The following is a 16151-nucleotide window of genomic DNA, read 5'->3' on the forward strand; positions in this document are numbered from 1 at the left end:
GGGCGAAGGTCCCTCTCACTATCACTTTCAGCAAAAAAAAAAACAGAGCCCCGGGTACCCGGATGCGGCAGCTCCGCCTTCCCGCCCCCACCCCCCCCGGGACGACGACGCCTGCGCATCCGGGACTTTGCACACGGCGGGCGGGGCGGGGCGGGGCGGGGCGGGGCGGGGCGCGGGACGAGAGGAGGAAGAGCGAGCGGCGGTTGGGCGAGAGGGGAGCCACGCCCGCCGCGCCAACGTCTCTGCGCATGCTCTGCGCGTCGGCTTCTGGTACTTTCGACCCGGCTACCGCCGCCCTCACTTCGGGGCTAGAGGTCGCAGGGGGCGGTTGACGCTCCGCTTTTCCAGAGCAGCCTCCGGAACCCCCTCTTCGCCCTCAGCTTCGGAAGGAAGGTGTCCGTGGGTCCTTTCCTCTCGCCTTCGCGGTGAGGCGTCGACGGCCTGTGGCGGTAGGTTTCCGGGTGACGGGGTCGGACACTGGGGCGGGGGCGGGCGATGGTGGTGGCGGCGCGGAAAGGAGCGGCCGGCGGGGCGGGCAGTCGGCGTTGGGGTCGCCAGCGCCCCGAGTCCGAGCGGCTGGGGGAGCCTGTCGGCGTGGGGCCCGCCGGCGCGACTCACTTCCGGTCCCCCCCCCCCCCGGTAGGTTTTAGGCGCCAGGTTTCCGGGCAGGGATCCTCTGACGGGGGCAAGCTTGCAGCCTCGGGCCGAGATGTCCCACTACGTGAACGACATGTGGCCCGGCTCGCCTCAGGACGAGGAGTCCCCCGCGACGTCCCGGTCGGGCGAGTCCGGCCGCCTGTCCTCGGCGTCCAGGAGCCGCTCGTCTAGCGGAAGCTCTCGGTCTCGCTCCAGCGGCTCGAGCCGGGCGTGGTCGCGGAGTCGCAGTCGGAGCCGGCCCCGGAGGAGGGGCAGGTCGAGGTCCCGGTCCGTTAGGCGCCACCAGAGGAAGTACAGGCGCTACTCGCGCTCCTACTCGCGCAGTCGGTCGCGCTCCCGCGGCCGCCGGTACCGGGACCGGCGCTACGGCGCGACCGGGAGATACCGCCGGTCGCCGTCCCGGCCGCGCTCCCGAAGCCGGTCCGGCTCGCGGGGACGCTCGTATTACCGCCGGGCCTACGCGCTGCCGCAGGGCCGGCGCTACTACGGCTTCGGCCGCACCCTGTACCCGGAGGAACGCGGAAGTTGGAGGGGCAGGTCCCGGAGCCGGGCGCGGAGCCCCACCCCTTTTCGCTTGAGCGAGAAAGGTGAGTCGGCTGCCGCCTCGCCCTTTGACGTGGCTGGCGACGGCGCGAGTGCGCTGGGGGACCAACGTTGCCGTGGAGTGTGGCGCTTTCCATTGCTTTTGGTTCCTATAATTTTACTAGTTTGGTTGGGAGGAAAGAGGGAAGGGACATATTAGATTAAGAGCGGTTAAAAGTGCTCCATTTGGTACCCAGTTTTGTTTTATTTTAAAGATTTATTTATTTATGAGAGACCCAGAGAGAGAGAGAGAGAGAGAGGGGCAGAGACACAGAGGGAGAAGCAGGCTCCATGCAGGGAGCCCGGCGTGGGACTCCATCCCGGAACTCCAGGATCACGCCCTGGGCCAAAGGCAGGCGCTAAATCGCTGAGCCACCCAGGAATCCCCTGGTACCCAGTTTTAAAGTGGACATTCTTTTCTCCTGGGGATTGGAAGCCGATTGTGGTATTAAGTCCTTTTTTCCTAGTGGCTGGCCCTTCTCAGTGGAGCCTTTCTAGGTGTTGCTAGTGATTTCAGTAGTCTGTCTTAAGCTTTTAAGAGAAGAGGAGGATCACAGTTTTTTTCCTCCATACCATGTTACTGGAACTGCTGTATTTTGTTCCAGTGTTTTATTTAGAGATTTATCAGAGAAAGAGCACCTGGGCAGGGGAAGGGCCAGAGGGAGAAGCAGAGGGCCTCATGCTGGGCTCTATGCCAGGCACCTGGGAACATGACCTGAGCCACCCAGGCGCCCCAGTTTCAGTATTTTTTTTTTTTTACAAGTGATTTGTTTTACCACTGGATAGGATCAAAGAACAGAAAAAGACATGCAAACGAGTATTCTAGGAGTCTGAAAATAGATTTAGTAATGTGTCTGTATTGGTTAATTAGTTGTGATGTTTGTGCCAAATACAAAATCTATTTTAAGAGGACTTGATGTTCAGAGTACACATTTGAAGAGGAAGGGAAAACAGGAAATTGAGGTCTCTTTGGTAAGGCAAGTTGAAAACCAGTTGTTGAGATTATTTAGGGATGCTTGCTTGTTTTTCCTAGCAAAAAAGATGAGGTGAAGAATTTTTTGTTATTACAGCTATATTTTACCAACTAAAAGAAAATACTTCAATGTCTTTGAATTGTTAGTCTAAATAAAAAAAAAACTTACTTTGTGATTCACTGTTCTTTGGATAAACGTACTGAAAGATTAATGAATGTTTTGTCTTGTTTTATAGATCGAATGGAGCTGTTAGAAATAGCAAAAGCTAATGCAGCAAAAGCTTTAGGAACAGCCAACTTTGACTTGCCAGCTAGTCTCAGAACTGTTCTTGGATCTAGAGAAACCAACCGTGGAACAGCTGTACCAAACAGTGGTGCAAAGTTTGAGGTAAGTGTTGTAGGTTTAGCCAAATAAAATCTTCAGAAAACTACTGTTAGGAAGATCTAATAAGCCATTTTTATTTGATTTATTTTAGAGTGCTTCTTGGAAAGCCTAAATATGTTAAGATCAAAATAATTCTAGAAAGGGTCTCTCCCCCCATGAAAATGGGAGATTAATGATGTTTATTTTTATGTGACTTAGTAGTAGTTATTTTCATAGTTGTAGGAGGTATTTTGGCAATTTCTGTGTAGCTATCAAGTTTTTCTAAGCAGCCTTTACAGAGTATTTTATCAGTAGTTTTCATTTGCAGCGTTATGTTCCCACAAAATCTCTTTTTCAGCATACAGTATAGTTTATCTGCTTTATTTCTGTCTTATAGAAATCATGAATGTGGTCTCCAGACATTGATGAAGAAAATCTGTTGGTAATTGATACATGGGCAAAAGCATCAGAGGTTTAACTAATTTGAAGTTTACATTCACACACTGAAAGTTTAGTTTTTTGTTGGTAGAATCATGTGCATGCTAGAATTTGGGATAGGTGCTGTTTTCATAAGATACTGAAGACAATTTTTTTAAACTAAATACTTTGTAATGGTGGGGCATCTGTGATACAGATGTCCCTTTCATAATATATGCAATATATTCCAGATGTTTTGAGAAATTACAGAAGAAGAGGCCTACTTCGCTTGCAGATAAGTTTATTATAATTCTCCAGAAATGTGCAGGATGTGCATTGGCAAATTGCACTGTGGTCTTAATTATATGAAATAGAAAGTATAAAATTCGTAATCTCCAAGATTTTATGATAGTTATGGGTTTGATAGGTTTGTCTAGAGAACATCTTAACTGATTCTATCATTCAGACCCAGGGTTTTGCTTAAGTGTTTAGTAGTAAACAGTAGTTTACTTACTACTTTACTGTTTCAGTAGTAAACATCTTAACTGATTCTATCATTCAGACCCAGGGTTTTGCTTAAGTGTTTAGTAGTAAACAGGATCTTAGTGATCTTAGTCGAGTTGGTTCAAATGATTAGGTTTCCATGTGGCAAGTGCCTTAGTTCTTTGAAACTAGTTATTTTCTGGTATGACTTTACTTTCAGAGTTACTTGAATTTACATCAGGGCAATATAATACTGTTTAATGAGGAAGTGTGTTTTAAGGCGATTATTGAATCAGTTTTTTATGGGAAAGCTGGAATACTAATGTTGAGGCTGTTAACTATATGGTTAGATCCAACTACAATTTATATACAGTTGGGCTGCATTTATACAGTATGGTAAACTCTAAGGGTGAATGGTTTTCTGAAAATGTTTTTTCTCTTATCTGTTTAGTTGTCAGAAAAGCTATCAGAAGATGGAACTAAAAATCCCAGTGGAAAGTCTTCCCAGCAAAAAAGCATAGCTTTTAGCTCTAATGTACGTATACCTAAGTATTGTTTACTCAAAAACTGGAGTTAAAACACTATTATATGGGCTTTTATTTTTGTTGGAAGGCTCCTTGTTTTTGTGGTAATTTTGGGTCTACTAAGCTACTTTTAGATAGAACAAACCTTTCAAAATTTTTTGTACCATTTTTAAAAGTGACCAGTATATACTGACTCCATTTGTATCTGGTATTCAGTTTTTATTTATCATTTCACTTTTCTTTAAAATATTACTCTTGTTGAACTATTTAAAAAAACACATATCAGAAAACCCTATAATCAGAATATTTTAAAATCAGCCAAGGGCTTAAAAAAGTAATACTCTTCTGCCATATACTTTGCATATGTCTGATTTTCCCTAGTAGTTTTTTTGTTTTACAGTTTGATTGGATCATGTTATAAATGTGGGCCAGTGCTTTGGATTTGATTTCTCTTACGTTTTAATTTTTAATGAAATTTAGTGTATTTTGTAAAAAGCAAGTATTTTCAAGTAAAGTGTATGTTTGCATAGCTGACTTAAGAATTTTTTCTCTTACAGAATTCTGTAGCAAAGCCAATGCTTCAGAAACCAGCTAAAGCTACTGCTGAAGAGACCTCTTCAGGAACTCCCAAAATAGATAAGAAAAAAAGTCCGTATGGACTGTGGATACCTGTCTGAAAAAAGAAAATTAATGTAGAAGGTTGGCTTAAATGCACTTTATTGCAGATGTGTATTCCTAGCATTATTGCATCCGTGGGAGTCATTTAGTGGTAATTGTTGCAGTTCCAAAGGATGAGACATAAATATGTAAATCCTTAATATATTAGATTAACATTTTAGATTTCTCTTATAGATAAGAAATAACACATGGACCAGAGGATTCATGCAGGTGGGAGTCTTATACATACACTTGTAAATGTTTTGTATAATAGTTTATATGTAAAAGCAAAATTTATGAGAAAACAGTGATTGTGTTTATATTTAATAAATTTGTTTTTTAAAATTTGTGTCACTTTGTGTAAAATTTGTGTATATATAACGTAACGAGTCTTTATTTAAAGAAGCATAAAGTGTCTCTTGTTATAAAAAAAAGCCTTGCTAATTAATCCCACATCCAAATCCATGGACTTGATGGCATAGGGTTCACTGACCTTACCTGGAGTTTGTGAGAAATGCTAAATTTCTGTCTCTACCCTAGACCTGAATTTGAACTTGAATCTTAATACTCCCAGTTGATGTGGATCTTCATTTAAATTTGAGAAGATATGCTTAAAATTTGTGGGATTGTGGTGTAGTGTTATCCTGGAAGAGTTAAACTATAAGTTTGAGGGCAGGAAACTCAGCCAGAGGGGGAGAAATGGAAATGCCTCTTGAACTTAAAATCTGTGAGGTTTAGTCTGTATTTCTTTATTATGCCTTTTTTTTTTTTTTTTAAGATTTATTTAATTCATGAGACAGAGAGGCAGATGTAGGCAGAGGGAGAAGCCGACTCCATGCAGGGAGCCTGATGGGGGACTCGATCCTGGGACCCCAGGATCACGCCCTGGGCTGAAGGCAGACGCCTGACCGCTGAGCCACCCAGGTGTCCCTATTATGCTTTTAAAAAAATTTTAAAGTATGTTTTTCTTTGCTACTTATTCTCTCTTTTGCTATCAACTTTGAGTAGTCTCTTAAAGTTAGAAAATAATGAAATAGATTTCCAGTAGGCAGGGATGATAGGTAGAGGACAGGGTAGGCAGACCATTAGAGATAAACAACTGGAAAAGAAACACTCAGATAATAAGATTATCAATAGATGACTAGGCAGAGGTCCTGAACTCCTAGGTAAAAAAGACAGTAGCGAAGGTCCTCTGGCGGCACCTACTTGGCTGTTAAAGCTGTGCTGTCCAGGATTTTACCTGTACTTTGCAGTAACCTAGTCCCTAGCCACATGTGGTTACATCCAGTTTCTCATACTGGCCGCTTCCGAAGTGTTAAGGCTAATGGCTGTGTTACAGGAAAGTAGAGATAATAGATTATATTCTAAAATCTTGTATAGGAACGAGCTGCTCTAATTAAATTTGACCTTATAAAAAATTTAAATGGACCATAAGGGAAATTCCTGTAAGAAAGGGTTACTCTGGGTGAACATGTCCCTTTTACATCTAGGTTAACAGTAGTTACCAGGTGAAGGACATGCTCTTAAAAGTTTATGCGGTAGGTTCATTTATTTTAAGGAGACCTGAGGACATTGGTAGACTGGCCTGGTTATAGCAAAATCTAATAAATGAGGATTTGAGGGACACCTGAGGGTCTCCGTGGTTAAGCATCTGCCTTTGGCTCATGTCGTGGTCCTGGGATCGAGTTTCGCATCAAGCTCACCACAGGGAACCTGCTTCTCCCTCTTCCTAGATCTCTGCCTCTCTGTGTGTCTCATGAATAAATATTTAAAAAACAGGATTTGTAACAATCTTTTTCATCATTTTGCTGGTAATAGCATTTGTTCTGATTCTGACCTGTATTCGAATACTAGCCTTTAACAGCTAAGTTATTGGACAAGTCTTGTAAGTCTTAAACCAAACCCCTTCATTATGTAAGAAAGGCCTGGCTAATTGCCAATTCTGATACTCCAGCAGTGGTTTTTATCTTCAACATTCCTCACCATTAGCTTCTCCTTCAGCCTATTAGCACGCTTGAGGCTTCCCTATTTCCTCGTTCATCTCTTAGTCCTTTGGCTCCTTTTCTCTAGTGTCCTGGAAAGAGTGTCCTAGGCAATTTTTCATAATTGCCTCATTGAGTACAAACTCTTCTTGTCTAAGTTGACCTTATCTGTTGGGTCTGTCCAGGTCTTTGGTGTTTAGCTTTTCAACACAGGATATATAAGTGTAAGCCCAGACTGTCATCACGTAAGTGGGATGCAGTTCCCCAGGTGTGATAGCCTGTTACTGTGGAAGTGGTGGACAGTATAGGAAGATGGTGCTGATGGTGAGAGATTGTACCGAGAGATTAGTGGAAATGAGAACCATGAAAAAGGTAAAAAACCATTAGTGAAAATTTATCCCAGTATATTTAAAATGTTATTTCAGTATTACAAGAATTAGTGGCATTTTGGGCTGAGTGACTCAGTTGGGTGTCTGCCTTCGGCTAGGGTCGTGATCCCAGGGTCCTGGGATCAAGCCCCCCACATCAGCTTCCCTGCTCAGCGGGGAGTCTCCTCGCTCTCCCTCTGACTCTCTCCACCACTCATAATCTCTCCCTCTCAAATAAAATACTAAAAATATTAGTGGCATTTTACATTCTTTTTGTACTAGGTATTGATATCTGTGTATTTTACACTTAAAGCACACCTCAGTTGATCCTAGCCACTTCCCAAGTGATCAGTAGTCACCAGTGGTGGGTGGCCACCATTTTGGAAAGCACATCTCTAGATAGGTTCAGGTGTTAAAAACTGCGTTTTTTTTCTTAAGGTGTAAGCTAGAGAAACTAACTCAACCACAGCATGCTGTCCTTTTTCTTTGCTGAAAACCTTTAAGATTATTCTAGTAAAATAAAACTTGGGTCTTATGAGTGCTTGCTTTTCACTGGAGTTCTCAAATTTTTCTTTTAGGGATTTGCATGCATTTATTTCCTTTGATCCTTCCATTTTCTACACTGGCTTTGTCCTTTGCCCACTGTTAGGATTGTATCGTTGGCCTGCATCTCCCTCTACAAGCTCTTGGCAATTTCCTCCACTCTGCCTTTAATTACTATCATCTGCTAACTGAAGATCAATTTCCTGAAATCCTTTCTAGTGCTTGCTCTCTGCTCTTCAAAATGAACCTTTCCTACACCGAGCTTATTACAGATTGCTTATTGGACCACCCAGTCACCTTCAGAATAGTCCTCAAATCAGACTGACGTCTGCTCTTTTGGTTGAAGCAGCAGTGGTTGTTGAGTGCTTTTCTCCTCTGGAGAAATCTATTTTTCCTTTATTTTTTAAAAGAGAGAGCGTGAGCAGGGGGAGGGGCTGAGGGAGAAGCAGACTGCCTGCTGAGCAGGGAGCCCACCCTGGAGCTTGATCCTGGGACCCCAGGATCATAATCTGAGCTGAAGGCAGATGCTTCACTCACTGAGCCACCCAGGTGCCTCTATTTTTCCTTTATATCCAGATTATCTCTTGAAACCTATTCTTACTAATCTTTCCCTTTTTCCCCTTTGTACACTGGTATTAAATGTTTTTTTGTAAAATACTGAAGGAACAAATGAACCTGCCAAGTTATTACTGTGAGAAGCCTGGGCAGCACAGGTGTGTATTTGTGTTGAATTATTTTAAATTTTTTTTTTTTTATTTATTTATGATAGTCATACAGAGAGAGAGAGAGAGAGGCAGAGACACAGGCAGAGGGAGAAGCAGGCTCCATGTACCAGGAGCCCGACGTGGGATTCGATCCCGGGTCTCCAGGATCGCGCCCTGGGCCAAAGGCAGGCGCCAAACCGCTGTGCCACCCAGGGATCCCTGTGTTGAATTATTTTAAAGTTATTTAGAGCCCAATCAGGAGGGGCAGAGGCAGAGGGAGAATCTCCAGCAGATTCCACGCTGAGCACAGAGCCTGTGGGGCTCCATCCCAGGACCCTGAGATCATGATGTGAGTTGAGATCGAAGAGTCAGACACAGGGCAGCCAGCCTGGGTGGCTCAGCGGTTTAGCGCTGCCTTCATCCCAAGGCCTGATCCTGGAGACCTGGGATCGAGTCCCAGGTCAGGCTACCTGCATGGAGCCTGTGTCTCTGTCTCTCATTAATAAAATCTTAAAAAAAAAAAAAAAAAAGTTGGACACATAACTGTACCACCCAGGTTCCCTGTCTTGAATTATTTTTAAAAAGTCAAAATTACTGCTTGTTTCCATTCCAGAGGCAATTATGCACAGAATGATGTACATGCTGGATTTTTTTATGCCTTATAAAAACTCTCTTTAGAAATGAGCATCGTTTCATGTTAGTATGTATAGATCTACTTCATTCTGTATTTGAATGTACATTAAAATTTCCCTATTCACAGTACATTGAATATACCATTATTATTACTGGCACTTCTGTTACCATCTTAATCAGCCTGGTATTCACTATATCAGAGCTTCCTATTGGTGTGCCCAACTTACTGAACCCAGTTCTAGTCCTCATAGAAAATGGCACAAATAACTTTTACTTTGTATGGGATATTCCTTTCAGGTTTTCTGTCCCATGTTTCCCATGATTACTACTCAAACTACATGCCCTCATTTTTCAGTTACAGTTGAATACGGTTAAAATCTCAGGCTTTTAAAAAAATTGTATTATGTAAGTTTTAATAATACTTTGGCCAAATGTTTGAATATAGTTTCTTCCAAGGGAAATTTGCTTTTTGAAAATGGTGTATTTAGAAAATGTCATTAGGGGATCAGTTTACCTTCTGTGCTCGCCCTGTAAATGTACCTGGTAGAGCATGGGATAGGCAAGCACCTGTTAATTGTGACTATTTCTGGAGAGGGTTGGCCAGGGTGAATTTCCAGTAGCCACTGTCCCCTTCCTTTCACCACCTACCATAGCTTACAAGAAAAATTGGTACCAATTTAGCATTCTATTTCTGAAGCTCCCCAGTTCAACTCTAGGTCAAGTCAAACATGACAAATCTAAGGATGATGATGACTCACATGTTTGTAGCTAGGAATTTTAAGCCCAGCAGGTACATACGTGAAGCACACTTTGAACACAGAAATACATGACTTTTTTTCTGAAACAAGTGAATAATAAATATGTAAGCATTGGAAATACAGTTAGAGAGCACTTTTTTTTTTTTTTTTTTTTTTACCAATTATAAAAGGAAAGGTAATAGTCCTGGTTTACTGTTAAAATTTGGCAGTCAAAACAGTTCCTGAAGATCAGACTGCTGTTCCTCTTTCCAAATTCTGTTTAATTTCAGCTGTGTATTTCCCATAGAATCTTTCTGCCTTCTTGTTGAATTTGGCATTCCTTTCGTTAATGTAGTCGATGTCTGCATCATCATTATAAGGACGTCTTCGGCTATACTTGTCTCGTTTTTCAATTCTGAGGGAAGAAAAAAATTCACAAAATTCAAAATTGCCACCTTCTTTGATCGTAATAAAACATGCTCAAATACTTAAGAGTAGAATCAGTAATAGAAACATATACAGAATTCCAAGCTGCTTTCTTTTTTGGTCTTAAGACTGAAAGCAGTATCTTTAGGAGAAAATTCTACAAAGAAATATGTTCAGTGAACTTTCCTGAATTTATAAGTTAATAGTACTATCAGATGATCTAGTCTTAAGATTGGGAACGCAGGTTCATGTTGAAATATAGGCAGTGATGTATAACCCTACTTTGAGAGAATTTATATGTATATATAGTTGGTTCTGCCTGTTACCCTATTCAAAACAAATATAAGTGATGGTGATGGAACCACTCTTCAAACTAGTAATTCCAGTGTTCTACCCCTTCCTGTACTTGAAGTCCCCAAAGTTAATTTTGTTAATGAGGCATGAAATCAGTACCAAAACTTAAGGTTGCATTATAGTACTTACTGCTTTTCCAAGTCTATGACCATCCTATCAATTTCCTCTGTGGAGGGCACATGTGTTCCATGAAGAAGACTGTTGGATGTTGGGTAGAACTCTTCTCCACTGAGAAAGAGCAAGGTGTAAGTAATATTATAGAGATTCAATACCGTAAGAACTAGACAATGTTTAGTGGTCAAAATGGAAATGTTTGGGATCATACTTGATTTCAAAGAAACAAATCAGACCTGAAAAAAGGTATTTAAGAAATCATCTACTCCAGGGCCCAAGTGAGGCACCAGCTGAGGACCAGAGACTAATGGACTTACTCAACCAAGTCCTACAGTGAGAGAGCTTGAATGAGAACATGGGAATAATTTAGAGCTCTCTCCACTCTGCTACACTATCACTATTAAAACAGTCGTGACCTTAAGCACACTACCTATCTTAGGGGAAGAGCGAGTGCAGCCTAGCACGGCCTACTGCATCTGATCAAAGTAGATATCCTCCATAGATAAAGGACACAGGAACAACAGTAACATGATGATGATACTACATACAGTACTATGTGCCAAACATTAAGTACATTGTATGAATGAATTCATTTAATCTTTACCATAATCTTCTGAGGCAAGCACTATTATTCCCTGTATACAGATGAGGAAATGGAGAAAAACTGTGTGACACATCTAATAAGTGGTGGTGCCAGAACCCAAGGCCAGGAAGCAAAGCTCCAGAATCAGCACTCTCAAATTCAAGTTCTTCCAGGTAACACACTAAGAATATACCATTAAGTCACACTTACTGTTTTTCTCTCAGTCTCTGGTAGGTTTCCATGTCAGGTTTGATCTGCTTGGTCAGCCGATGATACTGGCGTAACTGGGCAGCAGCATAATCTAAAAGGAGAACCCAGACTATTTTAGATATTGGAGCATTATTAGACCTGTTATTAACAGGCCCATTCAATAAAGTAAAAGCCAGTTTTACCTGAGAAGCCCAAGTCAGGGTTTTTCCTCCTCTTCTTCCTCTCCCATCTTTCTGCAACTTCTGCACTGATCTCCAGCAGCTTCACTTTCCCATAGTCCTCCCCTCTTGCTGCACATTCCTAAAAAGAGGGGAAAAAAATTAGCGTCATACCCTTATATAATTTTTTGATCCCTTTAAAATCAAAAGAGCCCTAAAGACTGGTATCCAGACGGTTTAAGTTGATTAGCTTGAAAATTGTGGAATTTGCTATGATCTGTAAGAAGTAATAATCTGTAACACTGACACCAAAAACAGCTGTGGTGAGCACCTTAGCTATTTGTTAAAATCCTTTCTCCCCTCCTTTCCAGGCTCAGCGCTGCCCATTTCTTAACCTCCCCTGAAGCTGGATCAGGCCAGGTGACTAGGGCTGCTCAAAGGGAAACTGATGCATAAGAGGCTCAGGAGCTAATTACAGTTTCTTATTGTTGGAGCTTTTGTTACTGTGGCTTAGGTTCTCAGTCTAATAGTCATTGCTTATGCTATTCTAATTATGAGCCAAGCACTGCATTTAGTGTTTTACACATTTCAGTCTCACAACTCTCTCAGGTGCAGCTGAGACCAGAGCGGGTGTGCTCATCTACCATGCCATAGGCTGCCTTGAGAAGACACAACAGAGTCCTGGAAATCACAGCTTGTGAGGATGCTGGAATTGTGCTTACTTTTTTCTTTTCTTCTTCCTGCAGCTCCCGTTCCAGACGAGCTTTTTTAGCCTCCCAGTTTGCAGGTAATTTAAGTCTTTTATCTTCCTCCACAACTTCCTGGTGATTTAACTTTCGAGCTTCATTCTGCCACCAGGACACATAAAGTTTGTTACCACAGGTATGAAAATAAATCTAAATAGACATTACCTGTCTTCTTGTATGGCAGGCATCCAAAGCAGACCTTTGGAATGTTATCCGGAACAAAGGAGAGCCAGTAGAGAATTTTACTGTGTATTCGTGTTGGGAGAATTTTATGGAGGAGGAGATGAGGAGGTCAACACCTATACTGGTAACTTTTTTTTTTTTTAAGATTTATTTATTTATTCATTCAGAGAGAGCGAAGAGAGAGGCAGAGACACAGGCAGAGGGAGAAGCAGGCTCCCTGTAGGAAGCCCGATATGGGACTCGATCCTGGGTCTCCAGGATCACACCCCGGGCTGCAGGCGGCGCTAAACCGCTGCGCCACCGGGGCTGCCCCACTGGTAACTTTAAATACTCTTTTACTACCTTCAAGGAACCAGGTAGTAGGAATGGAAAGAGCTTTGGTTTGGAAGTAAGAAGGCCTGAGGGATTTATGGGCTTGACTACTCTCTGGCTGTGTGATGTAAGCAAGCTTTTTAGGATTAGATTGAAACAGGGTTTCCCACAGTGTGAGAGCCACTGTACGCAGGGACTGGAGAGGATTTTAGATGCTACTGAATGATACTGATTCACATACTGAGAAGGTGATTCTGTTTTCATCTCTCTTTTAATTCAAATTGGATCCAAGATAAATTCTCAGTGACCTATGGGTTTTTAATACTTCGGATAACACCCTAACACCTTTTTTAAAAAAAACAAACAGGGTAGGAGACACCATCAGAATGCAACCCACAAAACCCAGACTGTGGAAGACTATAGAAAAAAGCAATCTTTTTTTCCAACCAAATCAAACAAAATGACCTCCAACCCAAAACAAAACACAAAAAACTCAAAAACAAAACCCAGAAACAGAAAAGATGAAAAGAGAATGTCTAGATTAAAGACATAAAAATTTAAAATTCCTATCTGAAATAGTAATATTAAATTTAAATAGCAATTTAAAGAAAAACACTGGTGGTTCCATATATAAACTGTGAAGGTGATAGGAGAGGGACCCCAATCTATGCTTATTTTTTTAATAAAGATTTTATTTATTTATTCATGAGAGAGAGAGGCAGAGACACAGGTAGAGGGACAAGCAGGCTCCATGCAGGGAGCCTGAAGCGGAACTCGATCCTGGGTCTCCAGGATCACACCCTGGGCTGAAGTTGGCGCTAAACTGCTGAGCCACCCAGGGTTGCCCTCCAACCTATGCTTATAAAGTTGAGAAAGTTTTTAGACCACAGAGTTACTGGCAGAGTTAGGCCAAGACCACATTTTTCTGATTTCTGGCTGTTTTTTTCCTATCTATGAATATTTTAATTATTTAGAAAATATTTTATTTTTAAGTAATCTCTACACCCATCGTGGGGCTTGATCACAACCCTGTGATCAAGAGTTGCATGCTCCGGGATCCCTGGGTGGCGCGGCGGTTCGGCGCCTGCCTTTGGCCCAGGGCGCGATCCTGGAGACCCGGGATCGAATCCCACGTGGGGCTCCCGGTGCATGGAGACTGCTTCTCCCTCTGCCTGTGTCTCTGCCTCTCTCTCTCTCTCTCTGTGACTATCATAAATAAAAAAATAAAAAATTAAAAAAAATTAAAAAAAAAAAAAAGAGTTGCATGCTCCACTGACTGAGCCAGCCAGGGACCCTTCTGGTATCTCTAACAATACATTTACCATCACACTCCCAAAGTAATGAATTCCTCAATATCAAATACCCTCTAATGTTCACATATTCCTGATGGTCTCAAGTGTTTATTATTTTTACAGTTTGAATTCAGACAAGTTCCATATATTGTGATTAGTCAATATATCTCTTAAGGTTTATTTATTCTATAGTTTAATTCTCTATCTCTTTAACCCCCTGCTCTTTTGAGGACTGTGAAAATGCTTAGGGTGTGTTTCCTATTTCCCGAAGTGCTAGCTGTCTCCCTGTGATGTCCTTTAACATGCTCCGTTGATCCCTGTATTTCTTGTAAACTGTTCATTAGATCTAGTGGTTTCATTCAGTTTGGGTAATACTTATTTTTTAACAAGTATTATATGAAACTAGTGTTACATATTTCTACTTACATGATCTCTGATTTTCTCCCTTTTTGTGATGTTTGCAGTTACTGATTACCTACATCCAGTGATCTGTTAATAAAACCACCAAAGTGTGATGTTTGAATTTTATTATTTCTTCATTCCAGCCTACTCTTCACACAGTACCAGCTTTTAGATTGAGTTTTTCTGGGCAAATAAAAATAAGTACACTCCTCACACATCCCTTGCCTGCCTGCGGGCCTCCCACCCTCATGAGGACTCCTGCCTTTGCACTTGTTCTTACGCTCGGATACCTCTACCTCTTCCCGTCTCCTTTACTTGTCGGATAAAATCTCACTCATCTTTCAAGGAGCTTACTTGTCCCATTAGTCCTTAGCTGTCTTTTTCTTCTCTGTCCTTGAGGCACTTTGCTCCTCCCTTTAACATACACTTACCGAGTCCTGGTGTAATTACCGGTTCTGGACCTGAGGCAGGGCCTTACTGTATTGACCGCTGCATCCACACTAGCTGGCTGGGGCACACTAGGAGCTTGGCAGGAAGTGGGGAGGAGGGTGTTGGGATGAGTGAGTGAGTGGCCAACTTGCTGTGTGACAACAGACACATTCCCTTCCACTTCTGGCCCGCGGTATCTCCCTCCCTAAAAAGAAGGGTTTGATAGAATCACTAGAGCTGAGCGTGTGGGGAGAGCTTGCATTTAAAAACAAAAAACAAAAATACAAAAAATCGGTATCTGGGTCCAGGAAATTATTAAATCAGACATTCTAAAAGTGAGGCCTAAGCACGAGCATTTTTTAAAAGTTCTGGAGTGCGGGGATCCCCGGGTGGCTCAGCGGTTCAGCGCTTGCCTTCGGCCCAGGGCGTGATCCCGGGGTCCTGGGATCGAGTCCCGCGTCGGGCTCCCTGCATGGGGCCTGCTTCTCCCTCTGCCTGTGTCTCTGCCTCTCTCTGTGTCTCTCATGAATAAAAATCTTTAAAAAAAAAAAAAAAAAAAAGCTCTGGAGGGATTCCAGCGTGCTACTAGGGCGGAAACCACCGGGAAAGACCTTTCTTCAGCTCCGGGGTCGGTCAGGCGCGCAGGTGCGGCTCGGTGGTCCACAGGTCTCCGCGGCCCCGCGGGCTACTCACCCGCTTCAGGTGCAGCTCCCGGAATTTGCGCAGCCTCCGCTCGCGCCTCTGGGCGGCCAGCTCCGCGGGCGCCGCCGGGGGCTGCTCTCCGCCCTCCGCGCTGTTCGCCGGCACCTGGGCAAGGAGCACCGGCTGGAGTCGCGGCGGCCCCGCCGGGTCGAGCCCTCAGCGCCGGCCGGACCCCACGGCGTGTGCCCCCCTCCCTGGCGTCGCCTCCACGTCTAGCCGAGCCTGTAGCCGCAGGCGCCCCTACCCCATCCCCTGGGCGAAGCCCGCCACCCACCTCATTCCCAGACTCAGACCCAACCGCCATCACCCGGCAGCGCCCGATCCCTCTGACTTTGGCAACAAGTAACTTTCCCGACTCTCTGGCTCACTTCCGGCGGGCGGTAGCCACAGGTATCTGGGAGAAAGCCCCGCCCCTTTCTGCTTCTCCCGGAGACAAGGAACCAATCCCCGTCCGTCGCAGCCCTGGGCCGCTTCCGATTGGGCCAGGGCTGTGCGCAGGCGCGTTGAGTAGAGACGCCTGGGCGGCGCGGGTAAAACCGGAGACCTGGCGTCAGCGCTCTTGGGACGAAGAAGAGGAAAAAAGCCACCAAATGTGTGGAAATGCACCCCAAAGCTC

General features: G+C 43.6%; 2 protein-coding genes across 3 annotated transcripts; one reads left to right on the forward strand and one right to left on the reverse strand.

Moving 5' to 3' along the window:
- Nucleotides 1–289: 289 nt before the first annotated feature.
- RSRP1 (arginine and serine rich protein 1) lies at nucleotides 290–5002 on the forward strand. Its single transcript, XM_041767729.1, has 5 exons — nucleotides 290–449; nucleotides 644–1244; nucleotides 2449–2600; nucleotides 3928–4011; nucleotides 4558–5002. The coding sequence occupies exons 2-5, from the start codon at nucleotides 710–712 to the stop codon at nucleotides 4675–4677; spliced, it is 891 nt and encodes a 296-aa protein (XP_041623663.1). The 5' UTR covers nucleotides 290–449; nucleotides 644–709; the 3' UTR covers nucleotides 4678–5002.
- Nucleotides 5003–9634: 4632 nt separating this feature from the next.
- Nucleotides 9635–15936, reverse strand: LOC121496590 (pre-mRNA-splicing factor SYF2). 2 transcript variants are annotated; one of them, XM_041765024.1, is made up of 7 exons: nucleotides 15810–15936; nucleotides 15527–15640; nucleotides 12192–12317; nucleotides 11494–11611; nucleotides 11312–11402; nucleotides 10534–10632; nucleotides 9635–10039 (listed from the first exon to the last, which is right to left on the reverse strand). In XM_041765024.1, exons 1-7 carry the CDS (start codon nucleotides 15837–15839, stop codon nucleotides 9874–9876), a joined length of 744 nt encoding a protein of 247 aa, XP_041620958.1. In that variant the 5' UTR covers nucleotides 15840–15936; the 3' UTR covers nucleotides 9635–9873. The 2 variants fall into 2 exon arrangements, with proteins under 2 accessions (XP_041620958.1, XP_041620957.1); XM_041765023.1 differs by having other exon boundaries at nucleotides 15527–15658; nucleotides 15810–15909.
- Between the last annotated feature and the right edge of the window lie 215 nt (nucleotides 15937–16151).

The sequence above is a fragment of the Vulpes lagopus genome, chromosome 8, assembly GCF_018345385.1.
Source record: "Vulpes lagopus strain Blue_001 chromosome 8, ASM1834538v1, whole genome shotgun sequence".
NCBI lineage: Eukaryota > Metazoa > Chordata > Mammalia > Carnivora > Canidae > Vulpes > Vulpes lagopus.